The sequence below is a fragment of the Physcomitrium patens genome, chromosome 14 (genome assembly GCF_059467195.1).
Source record: "Physcomitrium patens ecotype Gransden chromosome 14, ASM5946719v1, whole genome shotgun sequence".
Taxonomy (NCBI): Eukaryota; Viridiplantae; Streptophyta; class Bryopsida; order Funariales; family Funariaceae; genus Physcomitrium; species Physcomitrium patens.
The window spans coordinates 17326158-17351220 of record NC_143423.1 but is presented as its reverse complement, the minus strand read 5'-3'; the positions used below and the strand labels follow the sequence as shown (position 1 = coordinate 17351220).

The window sequence follows — 25063 nt, the reverse complement described above, 5'->3', positions numbered from 1 at the left end:
CCAGATTTAGAGGCATCTTTATGAAGCTTACGTGAACTATTGGAATTATTATCCTGTGTTACAAACATTTATTGTGAACTCAGGAAACACTAGTAAAAACATTAGTAAAAGTTTGACTAATGAGAGTCCTGTGAATGTCCACTGGGTCCTTTGTCATTTCTCTCATATGAAACCTATCTTTACTTGTTACATTATGTAAGAAGTGCACAGAAATACTAGAAACACAAGATGATACATAATAGTCAATATATAAGGATAAATAAACTTTGGATTTGATTACAATGATTTATGCAATTACGACAATCAGGTTCAAATATTATGTTGAGGTAACCATGCAAAATTTTAGCAGTAACCTGCTACACAATGGGCATGGTGTAAGCAGCTTATAGGCAACCCCTGGTGGAACAGTGACATCCTTATGAAGCAACTCATTATCAGCATTCTTGTGTTAATGCCACAAGCTTAATCCATTGCTCACTCATCAGATGACAACAAGATCTTCTGGTAGGAACATGATACCATACTGAAGAGACCAGAATACTTAAAAGAAACCATTTGGCTTGGCTCGACTGTAGAGTGTGCTGCAGTGCTGTGGAATGTGTGATCCCATTACACCTTGTCATTCATTGTATTGCTGTTAACGCAACATAAAATGACACCTAGCAGTGATGTAAGCTCAGTAAAAATGAAAGTAAACATCGCAAGAGTATTCATGATCCAGAAAACTTTAGAGTCTAAGACAATGTTGGCAGAGAACAGAAGGCCTCAGTTCTGAATGTTTACTCGAATAGGATAGAGTGGCACTTGTAATTGGTCTTAAATACAGAAAATGGGTCCTGCTTTTACCTACTTGCTAAACAGACAGCTTAGGGTACTGACTGTCAGAAGAGGTGAAGATATATCGTTGGCAAGTGCAACTACCGAATTTCCTACAGCTGCATAAAGTCTAAATGGTTGTCTGTTATGGTGAGCTTAAGGACAACAAAACGACTTGTAAAACAGCCATTTTCCTTTGCCAAGTACTAATCACTAAGTATCAATCAATGAAATCAGATCCGGAACTACACCAAAGTCACATGTCACTGTTCATCCGACTCTGCATCACCTGAAAAACCAGAGCTCTGAGAAAGCCGGTAGTATAACAGCATCGCAGTAGCCATACATGACCTGTTTAAAAGTTCATAAAAACAGAACGGTAAGCGATGCATTTAACAAAGTTTCTAAACTGTAAGGCTTACTAAACAGCAAGTCCAAACCAAAGTGAGATACACAAATACAACCGAAAACTTCACAAACATTAACATCTACTATCAAACGGTAAACCAGAATTTTAGTGACAAAGATGGAGGATGATAGAGCAGCTCTCTTATGCCAGGAAAAAAAGAGGATTTAGTTGTAACGTACATGATTGCAAATAAAAGAATCAATTTTCTGACATCCATTGTGGATGAGCGATACCGACGCCGTCGGCGATCATCCATTGCTTCTTCTCCATCAGCGGCAGTTATAGGTAAAGTCGGCAGTCCATTAGAGAAGAAGGGCACATACTTCAAAAATTGTCTATACGCTGGACCTGCACGTGTAAGCATGTTGGCAAGGTCAACGACCATGAAAACCAAAACGATTTACTGTTATTCCACACCATGCAATACTCACTCGCATGATCAGGTGTTACAGATCAATAACGACACATCCAATCCGAAGTGACATGTATAAAGTCAATGTCCCGGTACTATTTACCTCTTTTCGAATATTTATCGTCGTGCTCCTCATGATTTTCGAATTGTGATCTATCTACACGGATGGCATGCTTGCGTGTGGTGGCGCCTGGTTGGGATTGCTACACATAACAATTAGAAGATTAAGAACTAAGATGATGAACTCTTGATTCAAGCAATTGACTGCATTCAAATCTAAGAACCAGCAGCTTTTTTCGACTTGATATTATTTCATAATTCTCAATCGAAATGTATAATACTGTAGTACACATTATTGTTACGAAAATGACTTGGAGAGGAAAGCTTTCGAGCGCATTTACATTTGATGAAACTGACTTGGAAAATCGAGAATCAGGAGAAATTATATTAATGTTTGTTGATGCAAAGGTTGGGCCAGTGGTCTTGCTTGTTGGACCCGAATCTTGTGCCATGTTGGCCCCCGTAGACAACGGAACATCGCTAGTGTTAACATGATTGCTGTCAACAATGTTAGGAACCGTCGAGGAGCTTGCATCAGCAGCTGCAGCAGTGGGCACTCCGTCGCCCTCAGACGATCCAACATCAGAGATTGAAATTTCAGCTAGTGGACCGGTGGAGAACGCCAGAGGAGTTTCTCTTGACTGAACGGCTGCATCAGATCCAAGAAGCACTTTTGCTGAACTTACCTGTACCAGTCCAAAACATCAGCTCATAGTTGACATGACCTCATTTACATACTTCAAGTTAAGCTATTCAATTAAACGTGCACATCATCTTGTACTCGGTAGGGGCGGACCTCGAATGACATGCTAATTGGAAGAGCCTTGATAAGACACATCTTGATATGATATTTTAAAAGTAGAGGATCACAACGAAAATCATATTAGGCTGTACTAATCGTGCACACCTGAGTTATTACTTCCTTGAGATTACTGTAAAGAGCTGATCCAGATTCCTTAAAATACTTGTTTGGGGGCCACACCTACAACAAGAAAACATGTAGAAAGTTTAAACAGATGTCTCGAGAGACAAATTTCCCGCTCGAAATTTAGATGAACGAGATGTCAGCTGCAGAACAAAACTCCAAATCTAATGAAGCAGGAAAGCGATTAGACTCTACAATAAACATGCCACTGAGAACCGCACCTCTAACCTATTTGAATTGAAAAGTTCTAGCATAAAAGCCTGAAAATCGATTGTTACGGCACTACAAGTCTTTGTCGATTATAACAGAGAAAAAAACACATTAGCCATCCTAGCGTAACTTACAGCTGTAGGGCATGATGGGCAGACAAACCCAGCAGGGGCTGTATGCGGTGGAAAATTTCCCAAATGAGATTGCAGACAGCTGGTGTGAAGATTATCTGCGATCCAGTTAAAATTCCAGTCAGTTTGTAGCTCTCACCATGAAGGAACAATAAAAATACGTAGACATTGCAAGGTCTAACTATAGGGGATTGAAAATGTTAAAAAGGTAAGTTTCGGGAGTATACGTAAAACAGATACTAGATGATGCAAATATGAGGTCCAAATCGACCATTACGCCCACAAATTGGAAAAAACTTACGCAAACATCCAAGCCGTGTTGTAATTGTATCTTCATCCTTCAGATCATTCTGGCATGCGCCGCATTTTGGTGGCCAATCATAATCGCCATCGATGACCCAGTCTGAGTATGTTCTGATCTGCAAGGTTAGAAATACGGACTTGGAAAATTAATAGCTAACTCACCCAAGAAAAAATAGTAGCAAAGACTTTGCAACTATCACAATAAGGAAGGTCACATGTTCTTCTCAGATGATAAACTTGAAGAATGTTTTTAAAAAATTTATGGTCAATCACATGAGGGGTCATGTCATTCAAAGTCACTCAAACATTATCCAACAGAATTAGGTTTTCGATGACCTACATATACTACATCATATGTCAGTTTCACTAATGCAGCAGCAAAAATAAATAAATACCACGCAAAGTCGATGTTCGGGGAAGCATATACAATCGGCACATACTGGTGCCTTGTGAACAAAGCAGTACACCTTGGTAGCCTGGCCATCAACAGAACAAAGAACAGTATGGTTAATTGCTTGCAGAAGTCGATTCGGTAACTAAATAAATCCAGAAGACCTCCGTAACACTCCATGGTTAGAAGTAGGGTACAAGCTATCCAAAAAAGGAGATAATCTGAGGGATTGACACTTAAAACATGTTATCGATTCGCCTACTCAAGGTCCACGGAATTGAGAAAGCACAGATACAAACAGGATATACACAAAGAACTCTTTTGCCACACGACAATATTTACACCCCTTACACCAGTACAGAAACAGCGATAAAATTTTATGGAACATAAAAAAAGCAATGCGACACTGTCTTACAACGGGGAATTTGTTTTCAAACAAGACGATGCCTTGTAACTACATGTCGGAATTAAAAGCAAGGGTTTTCTGAATGAACATGCTTCAGCAAAATCCTCAGTAAATAGTTTCAATGCAAGTATCAAGAAAAGCCAGTGCGGACCCCCATCGGCGAATTTGATGAAATAATCGTCTGAAACCCGTCTCTGATTTGATGCAATTGCACATCAAATACGCAAATTAGTGGAAGGTCCAACTTCCTCATGTCAATGAAAACCCTCTCACAGTCCATTTTCTAGATCCGCTGTAGCGACCAACAGGATCAAATCGAAACAGTGTGTGTCCATGCCAAGAGATTCATTGCTTCAAGCATCACACGTTTATTTGGAAAGCGACGAAGACATATTAAAACTAGGGTTGGGGATGAACTAACTAACCTTGCGGCATCTACACACCACCATGACGACGTCGTAGCTCCAGATCGAAAGATCTGACCATCAGCAGCACTACTTCTCAAAAAGATGTGCTTTCCTTTGGAACCAAACTACTACTAGTGATGACGCAAACACAACATCCAAGCTGTTGTCAATGACGCCCTCGATCCTCGTGTCCTGGTTGCGAAAGGGAAGCAAAAATCCATGTTCGCTCGCTCGCTCTCATGCTGTGCTGGAGCAGAGAGAGGAAAGCAGTTCCACTCCAGAATGGATTCCTCTATTGGCCCTATCACCACAAGCCCACGTCAGAATAGGTTCAACTGAAAACAGTGGATGATGAAAACTCAACTCGACTGTTATTCATCCATGACGCTAAGGTGAGAGAGAGGGGGATACCCCATTCATTGGATTTGGCCATGGCGACCACGGTGAGCTTCTCTGCACAGACCGGCGTTGTCTGCAGCCGAACCATATGGAAATGGTCTTATGCCTCGCGAATGCAGTGCGCTTGATTGTCCACATCGCCTGTGGGAAGTGAGAGGATTTCTATCTTCGTCGGGACAGAAAGGTGTCGAGAGAGTTAGTTACATGTCAAGGCGGGTGGAGAATGTAGGGTTTTTAAGTAGACTTCGGTATCTTCATTATGGAATTATCCTACAAACTCTCTTTCTGGACGTCCTTCATAGGCATGTTCTACCTCAAACATAATTACTAGTGACCTATTACTAGGTATCCTTCAACGTCTTCATGATTCAAGTGGCTCTTCATCTTGGAGTCGTCTTTACGAGCTACTTGGTTGAAATTGTATGACAAACAAGGCGTCTATTTCTTGACTATCCATATCATATTAAGTAGACAAGACCAAAAGAATATAAATAGGCTATAGTCGTGAACTCAAACTACTCACTTATACTATTCTAAATATTTGACAACAACTCCCTCTTCAAAGGTAACTTCCTCCTCTTCTTTATGAGACCAAGAATTAAGAATCTTCATAGTGAAGCAATCTTACCAAGCTAGTGTTCTTCATTTTGCTGATTTTAATCTAGATGGATGTCGTTGATGGAACCTTTGAACCTTTATTTGTACATTTATAAGGTTGCTAGCTGGTTCCCATGTGCAATCATTGATATCATATCTGCGCTAATAAACTAGATATTCAAGCCTTCCATGTCTTATTCTTGAATCTAATACCTCTTCTACCTCAAATTCAACATGATCATTGATTTCAACCATAGAAGGTAGTAATTGTCTTTGACCTAATATGGTCAATTCTTTATACTTTTCTAAAAGTAAAACATGAAAGACTGGATGAATCTTCATGGATGAAGGTAACTCTAAGCAATAAGTTATGTAATAAATTTATTTCTGAATCACAAATGGTTCCAATCTTTGATAGTCCAACTTATCACATGGCCTATTGGTTTTTATATTATACTGAAGAAGCCATACTTTGTCACCAACTTGGAATGGAAGATGTTCCGTCCTTAATTCATCTACTAGTAGCTTATAATGTTGTTGAGTCCTTTCTAAGTGAGTCTTCGTGGTTGCTTGAAGTTCGGCCATCTTTGTAAAAAATTCCTGTGCTGCTGGATTTGCCGACTTTGAAGGCTCTATCATATCCAACTTTGGATAATGATTGTAGTTTGAGTAGAATGGCATTTGTTGCGTAGATACATGGATTGTGTTGTTATATGCAAACTCTACCAACAATAAGTAAGAAGTCCAATTATCTTGCTGATAGTTGATGGTACACCTCAAATATTGCTTAAGAATTTTATTGACTCGTTTTGTTTGGCCATCAGTTTGAGGGTGGAAGATAGAAGAAAGGTTGATGTCAATCTTAAGAATCTTGAAAAGTACCTTCTAAAACCTTGATACAAATTATGGTCCATGATCTGGCAGAATATCTTCTGACAATCCATGGTAATGATAGACATTGTCAATAAAGAGTCTTGCTATTTCTTCACCAGTAATTGACTTCTTGCAAGGTATAAAATGTGCCATCTTAGTCAATTGATTTACAACTACAAAATAGTGTCAAATGAGTTTGATGGTAGAAGATTTGTAATGAAATCTATAGAGATAGATGACCATAGTTGTCTTGGAATAGGAAGGGGTTGAAGAAGTTCATATGGCTGATGTTGAGGGTTCTTTGACCTTGAACAAGTATCATATGATAGTACAAATTCTTTAAGATCCTTCCACATTTTAGGCCACCAAAAGTCTCTAGATAGAAGTTCTAAGGTCTTGTTGAATCTGAAATGTCCGGCTATAGGGAAATCATGGCGTGTTTGGAGAATGCACAAGTGAGTTGGTCCTTTAGGAATGAACAAACATTCTTCAAAGAACAAGAGGTTGTTTTCATACTTGAATTTAGGAGATTCTTTAGAAATGTTATTAACAAGACGCTTGATATTAAGAATAAGAAGATTCATATTTGAGGCTTTACGAATCAAATCAAGAAATTATAAATCCACAAGCATTAATACATTGGTTGTTTAATGATGAAATTGCTTAGGTTTTAACAAGGTTGCCCATTATTGATCATATGTTGCCTTGCCTTCTTTTGGTTCAAGGTAAGAACGTCTTGATAATGCATTTAATAATTCTTATTGACTCTTGGATGGATATGTGATGTAAAAGTCAAATCGTGATAAAGATATATTCTAACGTGCTTGGCAATGATTCAATACTTAGGCTAACATGAAGTATTTAAGATTCTTGTGATCTGTATATACAATCATGTGATGAAAAGGGCCTTCAAAAAAATGGCACCATTCTTGGAAAGAATGTATGATAGCAAGTAAATCTTTATTGTAGATTTTATAATTAGTTTTTGCAATTGATAATTTTCTAGAATAGAATGCAATTAGATGAAGTTTGCCATCTTCTCCATATTGTGACAAAAATACTCCCAATTCAAAGTTTGAGGCATCCATCTCCATAAAATAAGACTTGTTGAAATCTAAATGTATCAAAATTGGAGCTATTGTGAAAGCATCTTTTAAGCTTTGAAAAACTTTCTCTACTTTAGAGCCATAGTCTAATTTATCCTTGCATGTCAACCGCGTAAGTGGAACAACAATCTTGGAGTAATTCTTAACAAAAATCTTGTAGAAGTTTGCAAATCCAAGAAAGCATTGGACATCACATATAGTTTTTGGCTTTGCCTAATTCATGATTGCTTGTACCTTCTTTGAATCCATAAAAAGACCTTTATTGGAAATAATATATCCAAAAAATTTGACTTGATGTGCATAAAATACACACTTTTTTAATTTTTCATATAGCTGAGTACTTCATAGCTTTTCCAACATAAGGCGGACATATTTTTTGTGGTCTTCTGGATTCTTGGAAAAGATCAGAATATCATCTAAATAGATTATAACAAAGTCATCAAGATACTCACAAAATATATCATTCATTAAATATTAGAATATGCTTGGAACATTGATAAGTCCAAAAGATATGACATTGCATTCAAAATATCCATATATGATGAAAAATGATGTCTTCCATTCATCTCCCTCCTTCATGCATACCAAATTATACACACATCATAGATCAATCTTTATAAAGAACTTTGCTTGGCTAAGTTGATCAAGAAATTTGGATATCAATGGCAATAGATATTGATTCTTTATCGTGATTTTATTAAAACCGTAATAATCGATATACATTTGTAAGGATCTATCTTTCTTCTTCACAAACAATATCGAAGCACCAATTGATGAATTGAAATGTCGAATAAAATTCTTAACCAAATTTTCTTCAATGTACTCTTTTAAAGTCACAAACTCATTTAGGAATAAATTGTAGATGGGTCCAAATGGTGGTTGAGCACCTTCTTGAAGGTCAGTTGCATAATTGTAAGAGTGATACTTCGGCAAAATATCTACATTTTTCTTTTCAAATGCATTTATAAAATTCTTATATGCCTTTGAAATTATTGTTGTAGCAACCACAGATTCCAATTGTAGATTTGCATAGATAACAAAAGTAGTACCTTATTTGGCTACCCTTACAAATGTTCTAGCTTCAATAAATAAATGTTGTTTAAATTTTGGCTAGTTGGGTGTTAGAAGCTTTTTCATTGATCTAGAGGATCCATGGTCTACTAAAAAAAATTCTAACTTTCATGATATTCAATCTATCTGTGGATTATATTTTGTAAGCCATGAGAGTCCTAAAATGATTGGACTTGGTAATGATCTAATGACATTGAATACTACTTGGTTGCTATGGTTGTCAAAGGTTATTTCTAATAGAATTATTTTATAAGTGACGTTTCGAAAGGATAAAGGTCAACCATCTATTACTTCTACATGTACAACTTTGGGTTTTTTGATCATACACATTTTGTGTGATCTATAAAATTCTTCATCAATAAAACATGCAAAGGCTCCCAAGTCAAGTAATGTATGAAACTCTAGTTTTGTGACTCCTAATCATACAGGTATAATAAAACAATGAGAAAGGCTCATAGAGAGTACAAGACCTTTTTTTAGTTTGTGATAGTGAAGAATCCAATCGTACGATCTCTATTGTCGCTAGACACCCTCATTTTCCTATAATGCTTTTAATAATGTGCCAATACTCCTCATTTGATATGTATGCTGGTATTTCTTTGAATTTTAGTTATTGAAAAATGAACCTTATCATGTTCACTAAATGCTTCTGCAAATGCTGTCAAAAATGCTTCAAAATTGTGCAATATAAGACAATTCTTTTCAAATAATGGGGCAATTTAAGATAAAGCTTAACTCTAGAACAAGGTTCCAATCAAACCAATACGAGATACTTCAGTGAAATATCATTGGAGTTGAAGCAAGGTGATTAGTCATACTTAATTTACAAAGCCATGAAATTTTTTGCAAGTGCCATCAAACTTTTTCAAAAGGCTGATCGTTGGTTCTTTTGTTGTTGTTATTGTCAAATCATTGCCTTGAATGGATGCACCTTCCATGTTTGAAGTAGATATAATTGTTTGAGAATTTAGAACCTTTATTATAATTTGATGTGGTGGATGAGGCACTCCGGCTTTTTGACCATTATGTATGGTTATATATAATTTTTTATTCTGATTTGACATAGTTTTTGTCCTAATCCACAATGCTTAAAGAATATTAATAATAGAATCTAACTTGATCTCTTTAGAATTTATCATATTGACTTTTCTACCTTCTTCTATAGAAAATCAGAGAAACACACGCCTTCAAAAGAAAAAAACCTAATCTATGATATAAAAAAAAAAACCAAAAGAATATTAAAAAAAGAATAATATTAGTCTAAAGAAAGGTAATCCGCAACCTCTAAAATACTATAGTACTTCTAAGAAGAGGGATAATCTACTCTTTGTGAAGAAAGACCAAGCTCCTAATATTATTTTATGGCAGTCTTAACAAACTGTTATAGACTATAAATAAGACAAGGATTCAAGATCAAAAAATAGAGTTGGCTTGACATTAGAACAACAACTAGATACAAGATAAGAAGGTCTTGGCTAGACCATAAGAAGTGAGTTGTCAAGATTAAAAATCCCCTTAGCATCAACTTCTATATATACTAGGTCCTAGGAAGCTTCTTGAAAAGTTTCTATGAAGCTTGAGAACAAAGCAAGCCTAAGATCCTTCTTTGGCAACTTCCTAAATCATCTAAAGCCTCCTAGAATCTTCTAGGATCTCTTATGAACTTCTAAAACTTTCTTAGAATCTATTGGAACCTTTTAGAATCTTCTAGAACTTCCTAGAACCTTCAAAAGTTCTTTTAGAACCTATTGGTACTTTCTGGAACCTTCTTCAACTATATATCAATAACAATGGGACATTAAAATGTTCTATGGATATTGATGAAAAATTAAAATAGAAATCAAGTAAAGTAGAAGCACAAGCATTGATTGCATTCAATATTAAGTTCTTGCAATTAATTCATATATGCAAAATATAATATTATAAAAAAAAATTAGGATATATTAGCTAAGATCCACAAGCCTTTAGGAGTTCTTACTAAGATATTTTTAATGAAGAAATTGTATAATCTTTGATATGTAGATAGAAAATCTATGGAAATTTTTCTTTGAGAGATTTTTGATATTAAGAATCAATACATTAAGACCAATGGTGAAATAAACAAACAAAGCATGATATTTCTTATACTTATTGCATTATCAAAATCTTGAAATCTACTTATTCAGTGGATTACATTGATGACGAGAAAAGAGATCATAGAATAGGAAGTACAATCTATTTTCTTCGAGGAAGAGATGTAAAAGACAGACAAGACTAGTTCTTCATTTTTTGCTTCAGTAGTGCATAAAAAAAGAAAGCAAATCTTAAAGCACCATCCACAAAAAAAATAAAAGCCTAAGATTGATAAGTCTAGAAGTATTTGTAAGACTTGTAGATAAAATAAGTATTAACAAGGTGATACAAAATATCCTAAAATAAACAAAAATAATATAATAAATACTGGAATTACTATTGTTCTTTCAACTCAAGAAGCATCATTTAATGCAAAAACAATAATTGGTCATTTTCTCAATTATGATATTATATATGTATTAGTAGTACAATAAATATACACATCCAAAGAGATAGGAGTAAGCTTCTCAATTTTGATGAAAATACAACTATCCAACTTCAAGACTATGATGGTGGCATTAGCAAATTACAAGGCTTAAGTGAGATACATCTTGTAGTTTTGGATCCTACACAAAAAACATTCTTGTGGTTGTGAAGGATGTCCATTGGATGCTTGAAGCACTTGATACTTTATTATTAGTTGTAGCTTTATGCAAGAAAGGTTGTAAATTTAATATATGTATTAATGGAATCAATTGGATTCTGTCCTCAAGTGACTTACTTATATAAGGTAAACTAGCAAGTAAAGCTTATCTTATGCCTTGTAAAATTGAAGAAGTTGCCACAAATTCTAACTCATCAATTTTAAATCATATACTTATTGAATAGCATCAAGCTTTAGCACATGCTTCAATGCATACAATATAAAAAGAATGAATTATGTTCAAGGATTAAAGAATAAAAAGAAAAGTATAAAATACCTATTTGTAAGTAGCGCATTGTTGGCAAGGCCCATAGGCAACCTTTTTCACAGAAGCATCAGTATGTAAATAGTATTTTAAATGTAATAGTGTTTGATCTTAGTTATTTTGATATAACTAGCTTTCATAGTATCAAATGGTTAGTTGTATAGATTGATGAATATTTTGGCTATTATAGCCTTGTATTTCTTCAAATTAAGGACCAAGTACATATTGCTTATAAGACTTGATAAGCAAAGTTACAAAAAAGAACTAAAAAAAAAATAAAAGATTTTCTCACTGATTAACGTATTAAATTCTTAAATAGTAAGGTTAGTTCTCACTTCAAAACTAAAGGCATTTAGCACATGATCACTCTTATATATATATACATGAAATTATTGATATGATAAAGCATATGATGTAGACTATTTTAAAAGGATAACAAATACTTCTTCATGATGCCAAGTTGGATTGTCAATGTTTAACATTTGTAGCAAAATTTGTGACTTGGACTTGCAATCACCTTTTACTAGCAAGACTTGGTAGTAAGATACCACATGAAGTTTTTTATGGTGAAAAACATTTTCTTCAATATGCTCATTACCTTGGTTATCTTTAAGATAAAATTAAAAAAGATATGAATCATAGAAATAATCTTGATATATTAAATTTTCAACATCCAAATGAATTAGAAATATCCTAACCTTAAGCCTCAAGATTATATGTGTATAATAGATTAAATAAAAAAATGGTTGAAGAGGAAGCAAATCCTATATCAATCGAAGTAGTAGAATTCTATCAACCAAAAGTAGAGGTAATTACTTAATCTCTACTATTAAGACGTCGTTATATAGGTGGCATTGATCCAACAAATATTATAAGCAGTATTAGGATGTACTATACATCTTAAAAAAGAGACAAAAAAATTATTTGAAGAAATTGTAACTTGCCAATTAATAGAGTAGATATGATTTATGTTGATGATTATGTAAAAATACAGGTTGTTGAATAAGTGTTATGAATATATATATTTACCACAATAATTACTTATATAATAAGGTAGAAGTAGATAAATATAGATTAATTTTATAAAGTCTTTTAGTAAAGCTTCCTAAAAACTTCATAGATGCGATTTTGACTTTAGATGTATTTGTAGGTCAAAAACTTGGCCAACAAGTTAACCATGTATTGGTGTCATGGACACAGAAATACAAACTCGAGATCTAACAAGAAGTTCAAGAAGAACTGGCAAGAACTAAATTAATCAGATGAATACAAGAACAACACCAAAGAGGTGAGCTAGAGCTCCAAGAGATGTGTTGTTGAGACTGAAGAACTCTTCAGCCTCCATTCCAATATAAATTCCTATTTAGGAAGCTTTTCAAGCAACTTCTATCAACTAGAAAGCTTGTAGAAGGTTCTAGAGACTTGATTCTAGAAGGTTCTAGAAACTTATCTCTAGAAGATTCTAAGGACTATGTCCCTAACATCTTCTACCAACTAAGAAGCTTCTAGAAGGTTCCAGAGACTTGCTTCTAGAAGATTCAAGAAACTTGTTTCTAGAAGGTTCTAAGGACTATGTCCCTAACATCACCCCCTCCTTTAGCTTCGAGGTCTCTGAGAAGCAATATTGTTATTAATCAGTACCAAAATAAGAAAATAAAGATCTATCGCATAACGTCTGCTATGAACTTCAATTGTTGTTCACGAGGCAAATGGTTCATCGGCCCTTGAAGCCAACGGTAGTGGCGTACTCCTTCAACTTCTGACCAAGCATGAACTTCTGTATCTTCATTGTGAAATTGTCCTGCAAACACGCCTTCTAGCTAACCATGATAAGTAGGCTCGAACTCAAATAAAATCAACAGTGATCGGTTACTCGGTATCCTCCGTCGTCATCATGATTTAGGCGGTTCTTCATCTTGGGGTCACCTTCGTGAGATAGTTGGTTGAGATAATTTGACTGACATAGTATCTATCTCTTGGCTATCCATATCAGAAGACCAAACTATGGCTACTGAAAAAATTCTATTTTATCTTGGAGAAAATAACTACATCAACTACAAATTTTGGTGGTGCTCTTTCCCTTCCTTATATTCTTAGGTGAACAACCTTCTAAAAGAAGCTATTGTCGAACCAGCTTAGGTTTATGAGGATATTGTTGATGAAACTCCTGTACCTTTTACGGCGTATTGGCGAGATTATCAGCTGGCTCCCACATTCGCTCATTAATATCGTAGCCACACCAATGAACAAAATATTCCAACTTGCCCAACCTTCGCCGTGAATTCAGCACCTTTTCAACCTTGTATTCCTCGTGGTTTTCGATCTCAATACTAGGTGGCAGACATTGCACTCTTCCAGAAAAAGACGACTCTCGATAAGGCTCCAACAGAGAAACATGAAAGACTGGATGTACCTTCATAGAAGCCAGTAATTCCAAACGATACGCCACTCGATTGATTTGCTTTTGGATGATAAATGGTCGCAATCTTCGATAGTCGAACTTATCAAATGGTCGCTTGGTCTTGATATTCTGTCGAAGAAGCCATGTTTTATCTCCAATTTTGAAAGTAGGTGCTTGATTCTGAAATCTATCTGCAGACACCTTGTAGGATTCTTCAACAGATTGAAAATTGAAGCTTCAACGTAGTTTGAAGCTCTGATAGTTGCTTCGTAAATCTTTCAGTTGCTGGATTGTTATTTGTTGACGGACTCAATAAATCAAGCTTCGGATGATACCCATAGTTGGAAAAGAATGGTGTGTATTGAGTCGACGCATGGAGGGTGTTGTTATATGTAAACTCGGCTAGCGACAGATATGTGGTCAAATTGTCTTGCTGATAGTTGATGTTGCATCATAAGTATTGTTCAAAGACTTGGTTCACCCGTTCCGTTTGGCCATCAGTTTGAGGATGAAAAGCCGAAGAAAGTTTGATATCCACCTTCAGTATCTCAAAAAGAGATCTCCAAAACTTTGATACAAACTGGGTTCCTCGATCTGATACGATATCATCTGGTAGTCCATGATATCGATACACATTATCGAGAAAGAGCCTTGCTGTGACTTCACTGGACGATGTCTTTTTGCAAGGGACAAAGTGCGCCATCTTTATAAGCCGATCTACCACAACAAAGATGCTATCAAATGAATTCGATGATGGCAGGTCCGTGATGAAGTCCATGGAAACTGAAGACCATGGTTGACGTAGAATTGGCAATGGCTGTAGAAGTCCATAAGGGCGTTGTCGAGGATTCTTGGATCTTGAACAAATGTCACTGGAGAGGACAAAATCTTTCACATCCTTCCACATTTGGGGCCACCAAAAATCTCGAGAAATAAGGTCCAAGGTCTTATTGAATCCAAAATGTCTTGTAGTTGGAAAATCATGGTGAGATTGAAGAACTTGGAGTTGTGCTGGTGCTTTTGGGATATATAACTGCTCCTCAAAGTATAAAAGATCTCCCTCCATCTTGAACTTGTCATCATTGGCACGCTACTTAATATCAATGGCTACTGAATCTTCAATGGTCACGGCACGTACCTGATTCAGGAAGTCAGCATCAATTGGCACAATAGTAGCGCAAAGCTGAAATTGCTCTGGCTTCAAGAATGTGGTACATTATTGATGAAATGTTGCTTCTCCAACCTTTGGTACAAGATACGATCTCCTCGATAAGGCATCGGATAGTCCTTACTGCTTTCCAGGTCGATAAGTGATAACAAAGTCGAATCTAGATAGCAACATACTTTACCAAGCTTGACATCAATTTAGAACTCAAGCTAACATGAAATACTCCAAATTCTTGTGATCCATATATATGGTCATTGGGTGTGCAGCTCCTTCAAGAAAGTGACGCCATTCTTGGAAAGAATCCACAATAGCAAGAAGTTCCTTATCGTGGATCTCATAATTGATTTCAGTAGTAGAAAACTTTGAAGAATAGAATGTAATTAGATGGAGCTTCTTGTCTTCTCTCATTTGTGAAAGTACAGCTCTCAAAGCAAAATCCGAAGCATCAGTTTCTAAATAGAAGGCCTTTGTAAAGTTTGGATGTACCAAGATTGGAGCCGTAGTAAATGCGGTCTTTAGGTCTTGAAACGCCTTCTCTGCTAGAGGTCCCCATTCCAACTTACCCTTGCATGTCAACCGAGTAAGAAGAGCAGCAACTTGAGAGTAATTCTTGATGAAGATCCGATAGAAGTTGGCAAAACCAAGGAAGCATTGTATGTCTCTAACTGTCTTCGGAACCTTCCAAGACATGATTGCTTCCTCCTTCTTGGGGTCTATCTTCAAGCCTTCTGTAGTCGCAATGAACCTCAAAAACTCCATCTCTCTTTGTTGAAATAAACACTTCTCCAACTTGGCATATAGTCCTCGCTCGTGTAGTTTTTTTAAGACCAAACGAATGTGCTTTTCATGCTCTTCCTCATTTTTGGAGAATATCAAAATATCATCGAAATAGATGACAACACAATCGTCAAGGTGCTCTCGAAAAATGTTATTCATCATATGTTGAAAGATCGTTGGAGCATTGGTAAGACCAAAGGGCATGACATTATACTCAAAATGGCCATACCTTGTACGGAACGTTGTCTTCCACTCATCTCCTTCCTTGATTTGTATGAGGTTGTAAGCTCCCCTTAAATCAATTTTTGTAAAGATTCTTACATGTCTAAGTTGTTCTAAGAGACCAAAAATCAAGGGTAATAGATAACAATTCTTCTTTGTTACTTTGTTGAGGCCTCGATAGTCCACGCACATCCGCAACGAACTATCTTTCTTCTTCACAAATAAGATGGGTGCTCCAGTTGATGATTTTGATTGACGGATGAAGTTCTTGGCTAGATTCTCATGGACGTACTTCTGCAACTCTGCCAACTCCGTCTGCGATAGATTGTAGATTGGGCCAAAAGGCGGTTGTGCTCCTTCTTGCAAGTCTATTGTGCAATTATGGTCGATGTTTCGGTAGCATGTCGGCATTCTTCTTTTGAAACACGTCTTTAAAATCCTTATATTGCCCACGTATACTTGTTGTCGAGATCTTCTTCCCGGTAGTTGGAGCCGCATAAATGACAAACGGTGTGCCTTCCTTAGACGATCTTATAAACGGTCTTCTTCCAATGAATAACGATTTCTCTATTCAGGGTTTTCTACTAGGCTTGATCTTGGGTGGTTTTGTGGAAAAGGTCATCTTCCGCAACCTCCAATCTATGGATGGATTATACTTTTCGAACCAAGAAAGACCAAGAATAACAGGATTTGATGGAGTTCTAATAATATTGAAAATAATATGACTACTATGGCCCTTAAACGTCACTTTTATAGGTTTTGATTCATGGGTGATATTACCAAACAATAAAGGTCGCCCATCTATGACCTCAACGTGAACAAGTTTGGATTTTTGTACTAAAAGGATCTTATGACACTTCACAAATTCTTCGTCTAAGAAACAAGCAGGTGCAGCTGAATCTAATAATATTGAGGTTCTCAGTTTCTCAGGGCCAATAAGCAAAGGGATTGTAAAGCAAAGGGCAGGTTCAGCGAAAAGAAAGGAACTTGGTTGTTGTTTCCATATTTCACTGTCCAGTCACACGGTTCCTATTGTGGCTGGGCATCCTTGTTTTCCTGAACAAACACGCCCCTAGTCCTGAGAATACATCGATTTTGCTTCTTGAAGCAGTTTCCAACTTTGTGGCCTTCTTTACCGCAATACAAGCATAGACCTTCCTCCATACACCGCTTTTTTTCTTCTAGAGTAAGAGATTTGACATGTACCGCATCAATTTGCATGTCTTCTACCTTTGAATATGAATTCACGCTGCTTGTCGACATAATTGGGGCATAGCGAATTGTATGTTGTCTTGAACATTAGTCTTAGCGGCGTTGGAATAGGCGATTATCGCACTTCACAGCTTGACTAATAGCTTTGTTGAGCATTTGTAGATCAAGAAGAGTTAACAGCAAATCCTTCACATCATCCCTTAAACTCCAATAAAATTGACTCGTCAATACTACTTCGTCTTAATTGATGTTGCATGCTAATTGCCTGAAGTCTGATGCATAGATTAATGTAGAGTGCATCCCTTGTCATAGTGACCGGATCTTTGCTGTAGCCCATCGAACCTTGTCGTGTTCACCAAATGCTTCCGCAAACGCCTCCAAAAAGGTTTCAAAGTTGTTTAGTATGGACGATCGTTTCTCAAACAAAGGAGTAAACCATGATAGAGCTTACCCTATAAGTAAGGTTCCAATAAGCCCAACATGGGACTCCTCCGTTGAATAGCGTTCGGGCTATAAAACTGTTATCAACCTGATTTGATTGACGAATCCTCAAAACTTGGAACGCGTACCATCGAACTTGTCTAGAAGACTCACTCAAGGTTCCTTATGTTGTAGAACCAACGGTGCTTGTCGAACCTGAGGCAAAGTTACTTTTCTAAGTATAGAAGTTTGAGGCTGGTGCAACCTAGATTGTGCCATTCCAGATGCTCCATCATTATGAAGCCTTGCCACGACTCCTTCAATATCTGCAGTTCTTTGCGATAATATAGCGAGGGCATTCATGATAGCATCCAACTTGGACTCCGAACTTTCCGTCATACTAATGTCTTGGCCTCTGGCCATTCTAAGAGAAGGACAGAAATGACTCTACAAGAAGACAATATTGGTTTAGAAGAGGGTACTCCGCAACCTCTAAAATGCTTTAAGAGTTTCAAGAAAAGGGATAATCCACTCTCTCCGAGAAGAATAAGACTCCAATATTGTAACAAAGAAGTATCAGTTTAGAGGAGGGTAATCCGCAACCTCTAAAACGCTAGTACACCTTCAAGCAGAGGAATAATCCACACTCTAACGACGAAGAAACTAGCTGTGATATCTGATGTGAATTTAGTCTCGATAAATTGTCACGGATACAAAAATACAGGTTCAAGATCTAACAAGAAGTTCAAGAAGAACTGGCAAGAACTAGATTAATCAGATGAATACAAGAACAATACCAGAGAGGTGAGCTAGAGCTCCAAGAGATGTGTTGTCGAGACTAAAGAACTCTTCAACCTTGATTCTAATATATACTCCTATTTAGGAAGCTTCTCAAGCAACTTCTATCAACTAAGAAGCTTGTAGAAGGTTCTAGAGACTTGCTTCTAGAAGGTTCTAGAAACTTATCTCTAGAAGGTTCTAGAAACTTGTCTCTAAAAGGTTCTAGAAACTTGTCTCTAGAAGGTTCTAAGGACTATGTCCCTAACAATTGGTAGCTTGTAGAATAAGTTAACTCTGTATAGTAGCTTGTTGAACAAGCTAACCATGTGGTACATACATAGATAACTTACCTTACAAATTAAGACATGTGGCTAATAAAGTCAACATGTTTTGGAGGGCCTATAGGACATCACAACGTAGCTCCTAGTTAAGAGTATAAATGGTAGCAAGAGTAAAGCCTTCTTCACTCTTGTCAATGCCGTTTTAGTCTTTAATCTTGTTTCAAGACTTTTTAGTCTTCTTGTTTTTGGCAATAGCCATTCTAGTTAATATTTTAATACCTTTTGAGTGAGTTTCTAGTTTTCTTTAATAACACAAGAATCTATCGAGGATTCTCTTTTTTGAGATTCATGTCCTTGATAATTTGACAAAAGTGCTAACATTTTATTTTTGTCTTGTTTTAGGAGTAAATTACCCCACTTTTATAATTGTATTTTGAAGGTTGTGGACTATCCATCTTTTAAACAAATAAAAAAAAATCTTATTTTCTAACATTGATCTTTCTTTAAAGAGAAAGAATTATCTTTCTTTGTAGAAATTTTATTAAAGGTTACAGATTACCCTCCTCTAATTTAACTTTTTGAATTTGTTTGAGTTGCATACAAAAGGAAAGATTATAGACCCTATAGCTAGTCAAAGTGAGAATAAATTTGCAACTATTGCAAATCTTCATAAGCTTGTCAATACTCTTAGAGTAAAAATATTACATGGTCGTAGTGTAAATACTTATAGTATGTAAAAATTAGTTAGAACACATTAAATGTTAATAAATCTAAATGTATGTTAGAGTGGATAATAGATTAAATTAAAAAGAGTTGGTATGAAAAAACTTTATTTTATTTTCCTTACTTAGTTTGATTATAGTATATAAAAGTTATAGAACCTTAATATTAAGTATGAAGTCTTGAGAGGAGATAGGGGCCTAAAGATGAAGATTTAAACTAATAGGAGGTTAATTGGGAGGGATGAAATCAAGGCATGGTTGGATGAAGGTAGAAATAAGGATCTTCATCCCCATTGGTCAAAATCCATGCCCAATGGGTTTTTAGGAGGCTGCCCTCTACCTTGATAAGGGTTTCGGCGACTTCAAAGAGGCCATTAGGAAATCAAAGGCAAGGGTTGTAAAGTTTAGGATTTTGGCTACAATTTTTGTGCAAATTTTATAGGATTTGGAGTTAGAGTAAATAAGTTATAGCCGTTTGAAGTTAAGGTGTCAATTTGAGACCTACTGTTACTCTTTTGAGTTTAAGAGGAGTCTTACGGAAGATTTTGGAAATCGGAAGGTACTGCTGAAAAGGCAACTTCAAGACATACATCTTTTGCGAAGGAAATTTTACATTTGGAGTTTATGTGAAGGAGTTATAGGAAGTTAAAGACAGCGCATTCAAATCAAAGGTAGTAAGTGAATGGTTTTGTGCAAAGTAGTGTTAGGAGCCATAACTTGAGTTTTCGAACGAAATTTTGGCTCAAACTTTAGGAGAATGTAAAAATTTGTGTTAAAAAGCTATCTATACAAGTTTCGTGGCATTTGGACTTATTTTTTGTGAGATATGAAGAAAATTGCGTGTGGGTATATAAAGATTAGGGTTTGAAGCGATTGCTAGGGTTTTGAAGACATCTCAAGATCCGCGACAAATTTGCGATTGAAATTTGTTGTACAAATTAATAACAAAATATCGGTAATTCATGTAAATTTTGAACTTGTTTGGACGGTTGGATCAAGAGTTATGAGATGTTGAAGTTCGAGAGAATTTCCACACAAGGATATACAAGGTTTTAGAGTACTTCTACCATATTTTGGGTGTTGTTGGCTATTTAAGACTTAAGTATTTGGTGTAATTGTCTCAAAAAGAGAACTTGTATATATAAAATTAGGATTTTCTTATTTTAAGCTTGATTGAGCAATTAGTGATAGCCAGAAGGCCAGCACTTTCTTGAGGCAAAACCTCTCTATCCCGACAACGTATTTCTAATATGAATCATAGAGGTAGTATGCCTACACCTATGGAAGAAGTTCAAAGTCTATGGCAAGAAGTTGTACAATTAAAGGAAACAAGTAGATTGACCTCACAACCAAATCCAAGGAGTTTTGCTTCTACAAGTATGATAAAGACAAGGATTAGTATGCTTAAGAAGTTTAATGGAACAAGATCAAAATTTCAAAGATTTTTGGAACAAGTCAAGCTCTATCTAAGATTGCACTCTTTCTAATATCCTAATGGATTTATTCAAGTTGAATTCATAGGCGCACTTCTATCAGGAAGTGCTCACTCTTGGTTTGCACATTTAATAGAAAAAGATTCACAATTCTTTTATGATTTGAATTCATTCCTAAAAGTGTTTACGGCCACATTTGAGAAAGTGATCAAAAAAGAGTAGCAGAGACCAAGTTCTTATCTTTATGATAAAGATCACGATCAGTGACCATATATACTGTTGAATTTGAAAACCTCGCTTGCGATGTAGACTGGAATAATAAAGCACTTATCAATCAATTTTGATATGGGTTGAAGGATAGCATCAAAGATTTAGTATTAAATATTCCAAAAGTAAAATCTTTAGATTAATTTATTATTCAAGCCATTGCATGCAATAATAAATTATTTGAAAGGTATTAAGAAAAAAGACTTAACTCGAGAGAAACAAGTCAAGTAATGGCAGCAAGTTTTTTGAAATATATTCATGAAGGCTTGAACCAAAAGAAATTGATACGATATGTTTTAAAACTTTCACAAAGCAAGAAAAGACTTGATGTTGCCAAAAGGATTTGCGTTTATATTATAGAAAAGCTAAGCATATTATTCAACATTGTCCAAAGAAGCAACGCAATTACAAAATGAGGAGCACAATTACCAAAAAAGATAATATGTCAAAAAATGAGTTTCTCTAGCTATAATAAAAACTGTGTATCTGGAAACATATGCAACACCTAATAAAGGTCCTATTCTCTCTTCACACCCCTCACCTTGTTTTATAATAGATGTGTGTTTAGGACCTAAAAATCAAAAAGTCTTTTTCTTATTAGATTTAAGAGCCTCAATCGATTATATAGATGAAGATTTTGTCAAAAATCAAAAAATACCTTTAGTCAAGAAAACTAAATCCGTATATGTAGAAGTCATAGATGATCATTTTTTGTCTTCTAGAAATGTTATCTATGAGATTATTCCTTTAGATGTAACAATTAAAGATCATAACAACGTAGTAGTATTTTATGTAATAAGATCTCTTTCTAATCCAATTATTTTAGGATTATCGTGGCTAAAAAAATATAATTCTCATATAGATTGGATTCCTCGTAATCTTAACTTTTTTGATGGTATAATTTAAGATCAAGTTAGTGAAGTAGAAGCACAAAAGTCGAATACTTCCAAACCTTTACTGAAAGTTGCAAGAGCTTTAATGCATGTTGCATAAGAAAGAACAACTTTTGTTATATATGATATGTTTATTTTAAAAGGTAAAAAAATATCAAGTAATATTCTTAGTCAATATAAATATTTCCAAAATATTTTTTTAAAAAAAAATGTAGGTATTCTTTTCAAGCATCGACCTCATGAATGTTCAACTGATTTACAAGAAGGAGCTCAATACCATTTGGACCAAACTATAGCTTATTTTAGAATGAATTGCTTGTATTAAAAGAGTACATTGATCAAAACTTGGCAAATAACTTTATATGTCATTTTAAATCCTCAGCTCGAGCTCTTCGCTTATTCATGAAAAAGAAGGTTGTGTGTGCATTATCAAGGACTCAATAAGATTACCATCTAAAATAGCTTCCCTTTGCCTTTGATTTAAGGACTTCTTAACTAATTCAATGAATTCAAGATCTATACTAAACTAAATCTAAAAAGAACATACAACTTAGTTCATATCAAAGAAAGAAATAAAAGCACGAGTGCTTTTTGAATTGGGTATGGACATTTTGATTATAATGTCATGCTTTTTAAACTCACGAATGCATTGGCCACTTTTCAATATCTTATGAATGATATTTTTCATCAGTTTTTAGATGATTTTGTCATTCGTAATTTAAATGACATTCTAAACTATTCTAAGAATACAAAAGAAAAATAAACTTCATGTTCAAACTGTGTTACAGAAACTTAGAGATGTAAGATTATATGCCATGTTGGAAAAGTGTGTATTCTACACTACTACTCAAGTTGAATTTTTAAGATACATTTTTTCCAACAAAGGCCTTATGATGGATTCTTAGAAGGTCCAAACTATCATAGATTGGAAGATTCCAAAAATAGTATGAGATGTGTAATATTTTTTAGGCTTTACTAATTACTATTGAATCTTCATGAAGAACTTTTTTCAAGTTACAGCTCCACTTACACGTTTGACTTTTAAAGACAAACTTGAGTAGAATAAAGAAGCAAAAACATCATTTGATACTTTAAAGAAAGAGTTTACTTCTGCACCAATCTTGTATCTTATCAACTTCTCTAAGGTATTTTTTATGAAAACATATGCATCAAACTTTGATATGGGTGTCGTATTGTCATAAATAAGAATAGATATCAAACTCCACCCAATAGCTTTCTAATCCAAGAAATTTTCAATAATCAAGATTAATTATGAGATCCATGACAAAGCGTTCCTTGCAATCATAGCTTCATTATAAGAATGGCGTCATTATCTAGCAGGCGCTTCAAGTCTAGTCACTATATATATGGATCATAAAAACCTCGAGTACTTTATGTCAGCATGTGTTTTGAATCATCGTGAAGCCCATTGAAACATGTCTTTATCCAGATTCAATTTCAAGATCACTTATCGATGTGGAAAACAACAAGGTCTATCAGACACCCTTTTTAGATGTTCTTATCTTGTACCAAAAGAAAGAGATGCATCTTTTGATCAACAAAGAACAATCTTCTTAAAGCCCAAGTATTTTCATCTTTAAGCAATAAAATCAAAATTGATTGTTCATTCAATCTTTGTCAAGTGAATTCAATAAAATATGTCTTCTGATCTTTTTGTTCATGATATCAAGAATACTTCCTCTAAGTCCTATGATACTTCAAAGTTTGAGTTCAAGAACAATCTACTATATTTCAAAGACCACCTATATATTCTAGAAGGTGATTTACGATTATGTGTCTTTCAAGCTCGTCATAATTCTTAATAGTCAAGATTAATTATGAGATCTATGACAAAGACCATATAATTCCATATTCGTAATTGTAGATTGTTTCACCAAAATGGCATATTTTATATCATGTATAAAATCTATTTTAGATGAAGAAACAACTAAGCTTTTTATTGACAATATCTATTGTTATCATGGATTGCCAAAGGATATTATATCAGATAAGAAGACTCAATTTGTATCAAGATTTTGGAGAACCTTATTCAAGATTTTAAAGGTGGATATAAAGCCTTCTTCAGCTTTTCATCCTCAAAGTGATGGACAAACGGAAGGGATGAATCAAATTTTGGAACAATATTTGAGGTATATTATCAACTATCATCAAGATGATTGGACAACTCTTTTGCCAATGGCAGAGTTTACATACAATAATTCAGTACATTCTTCTATTTAATAAATAACTTTTTTTGCTAATTATGGTTACCATCCATGACTTGATACTTTTGACTTTTCAAAAGTTGATAATCATGTGGCAGAAGATTTAACAAATCATTTGTCAAAGCTACATGCAACAATGAAGTTATAATTAAAAGAAGCTCAAGGATGGCAAAAGACCAACGCGGATGTCTATCACAAGGAGCAACCACATTTCAACATAGGTGATAAGGTATGGTTACTTTGTTGCAATATCAAGACTACTTGTCCTTATAATAAGTTGGACTATCATAGGCTGAGACCTTTTTCTATTTGTGAACAAATAAATTATGTTGCTTATTGATTATATCTACCAGAGTCTATGAAAATCCACCCTGTATTTCACATGTCTCTTCTTGAGTTATATAAAATAATGAATATTTTGAGAAGAAGACAAATGCCACCTCCTCCTACTAAAGTAGATAATAATCAAGAATTTGAGGTGGAAGAAGTTTTAGACTCAAGGTGGCACCAAAATAGATTAAAATATCTTGTTCATTGATACGGATATGATATTAGTGAATGCATATAGGAGCCATCAAAGAATCTTGCAAATATAATAAAGAAAGTTGAAGCTTTTCATCAATAAAATCTATCAAAATTAAGATAAAGAATAGCAAATCTTTGCTATAAAAGAAACAAGTTGAAAAGAAGATAATATTCTACCTTCTATCTTTCTTTGTAGCTTGG

General features: G+C 35.0%; 1 protein-coding gene across 2 annotated transcripts; it reads right to left on the bottom strand.

Annotated features, from left to right (window-relative positions):
* Positions 1 to 745: 745 nt before the first annotated feature.
* On the bottom strand, positions 746 to 4762 carry LOC112291036 (uncharacterized). Of its 2 annotated transcripts, XM_090256097.1 has the most exons (10): positions 4489 to 4673; positions 4215 to 4257; positions 3662 to 3742; positions 3265 to 3382; positions 2967 to 3061; positions 2605 to 2679; positions 2039 to 2383; positions 1741 to 1840; positions 1405 to 1573; positions 746 to 1167 (listed from the first exon to the last, which is right to left on the bottom strand). In XM_090256097.1, the coding sequence occupies exons 2-10, from the start codon at positions 4218 to 4220 to the stop codon at positions 1080 to 1082; spliced, it is 1077 nt and encodes a 358-aa protein (XP_090112223.1). In that variant the 5' UTR covers positions 4221 to 4257; positions 4489 to 4673; the 3' UTR covers positions 746 to 1079. The 2 variants fall into 2 exon arrangements, with proteins under 2 accessions (XP_090112223.1, XP_024393741.1); XM_024537973.3 differs by lacking the exon at positions 4215 to 4257 and having other exon boundaries at positions 4489 to 4762.
* Positions 4763 to 25063: the final 20301 nt, after the last annotated feature.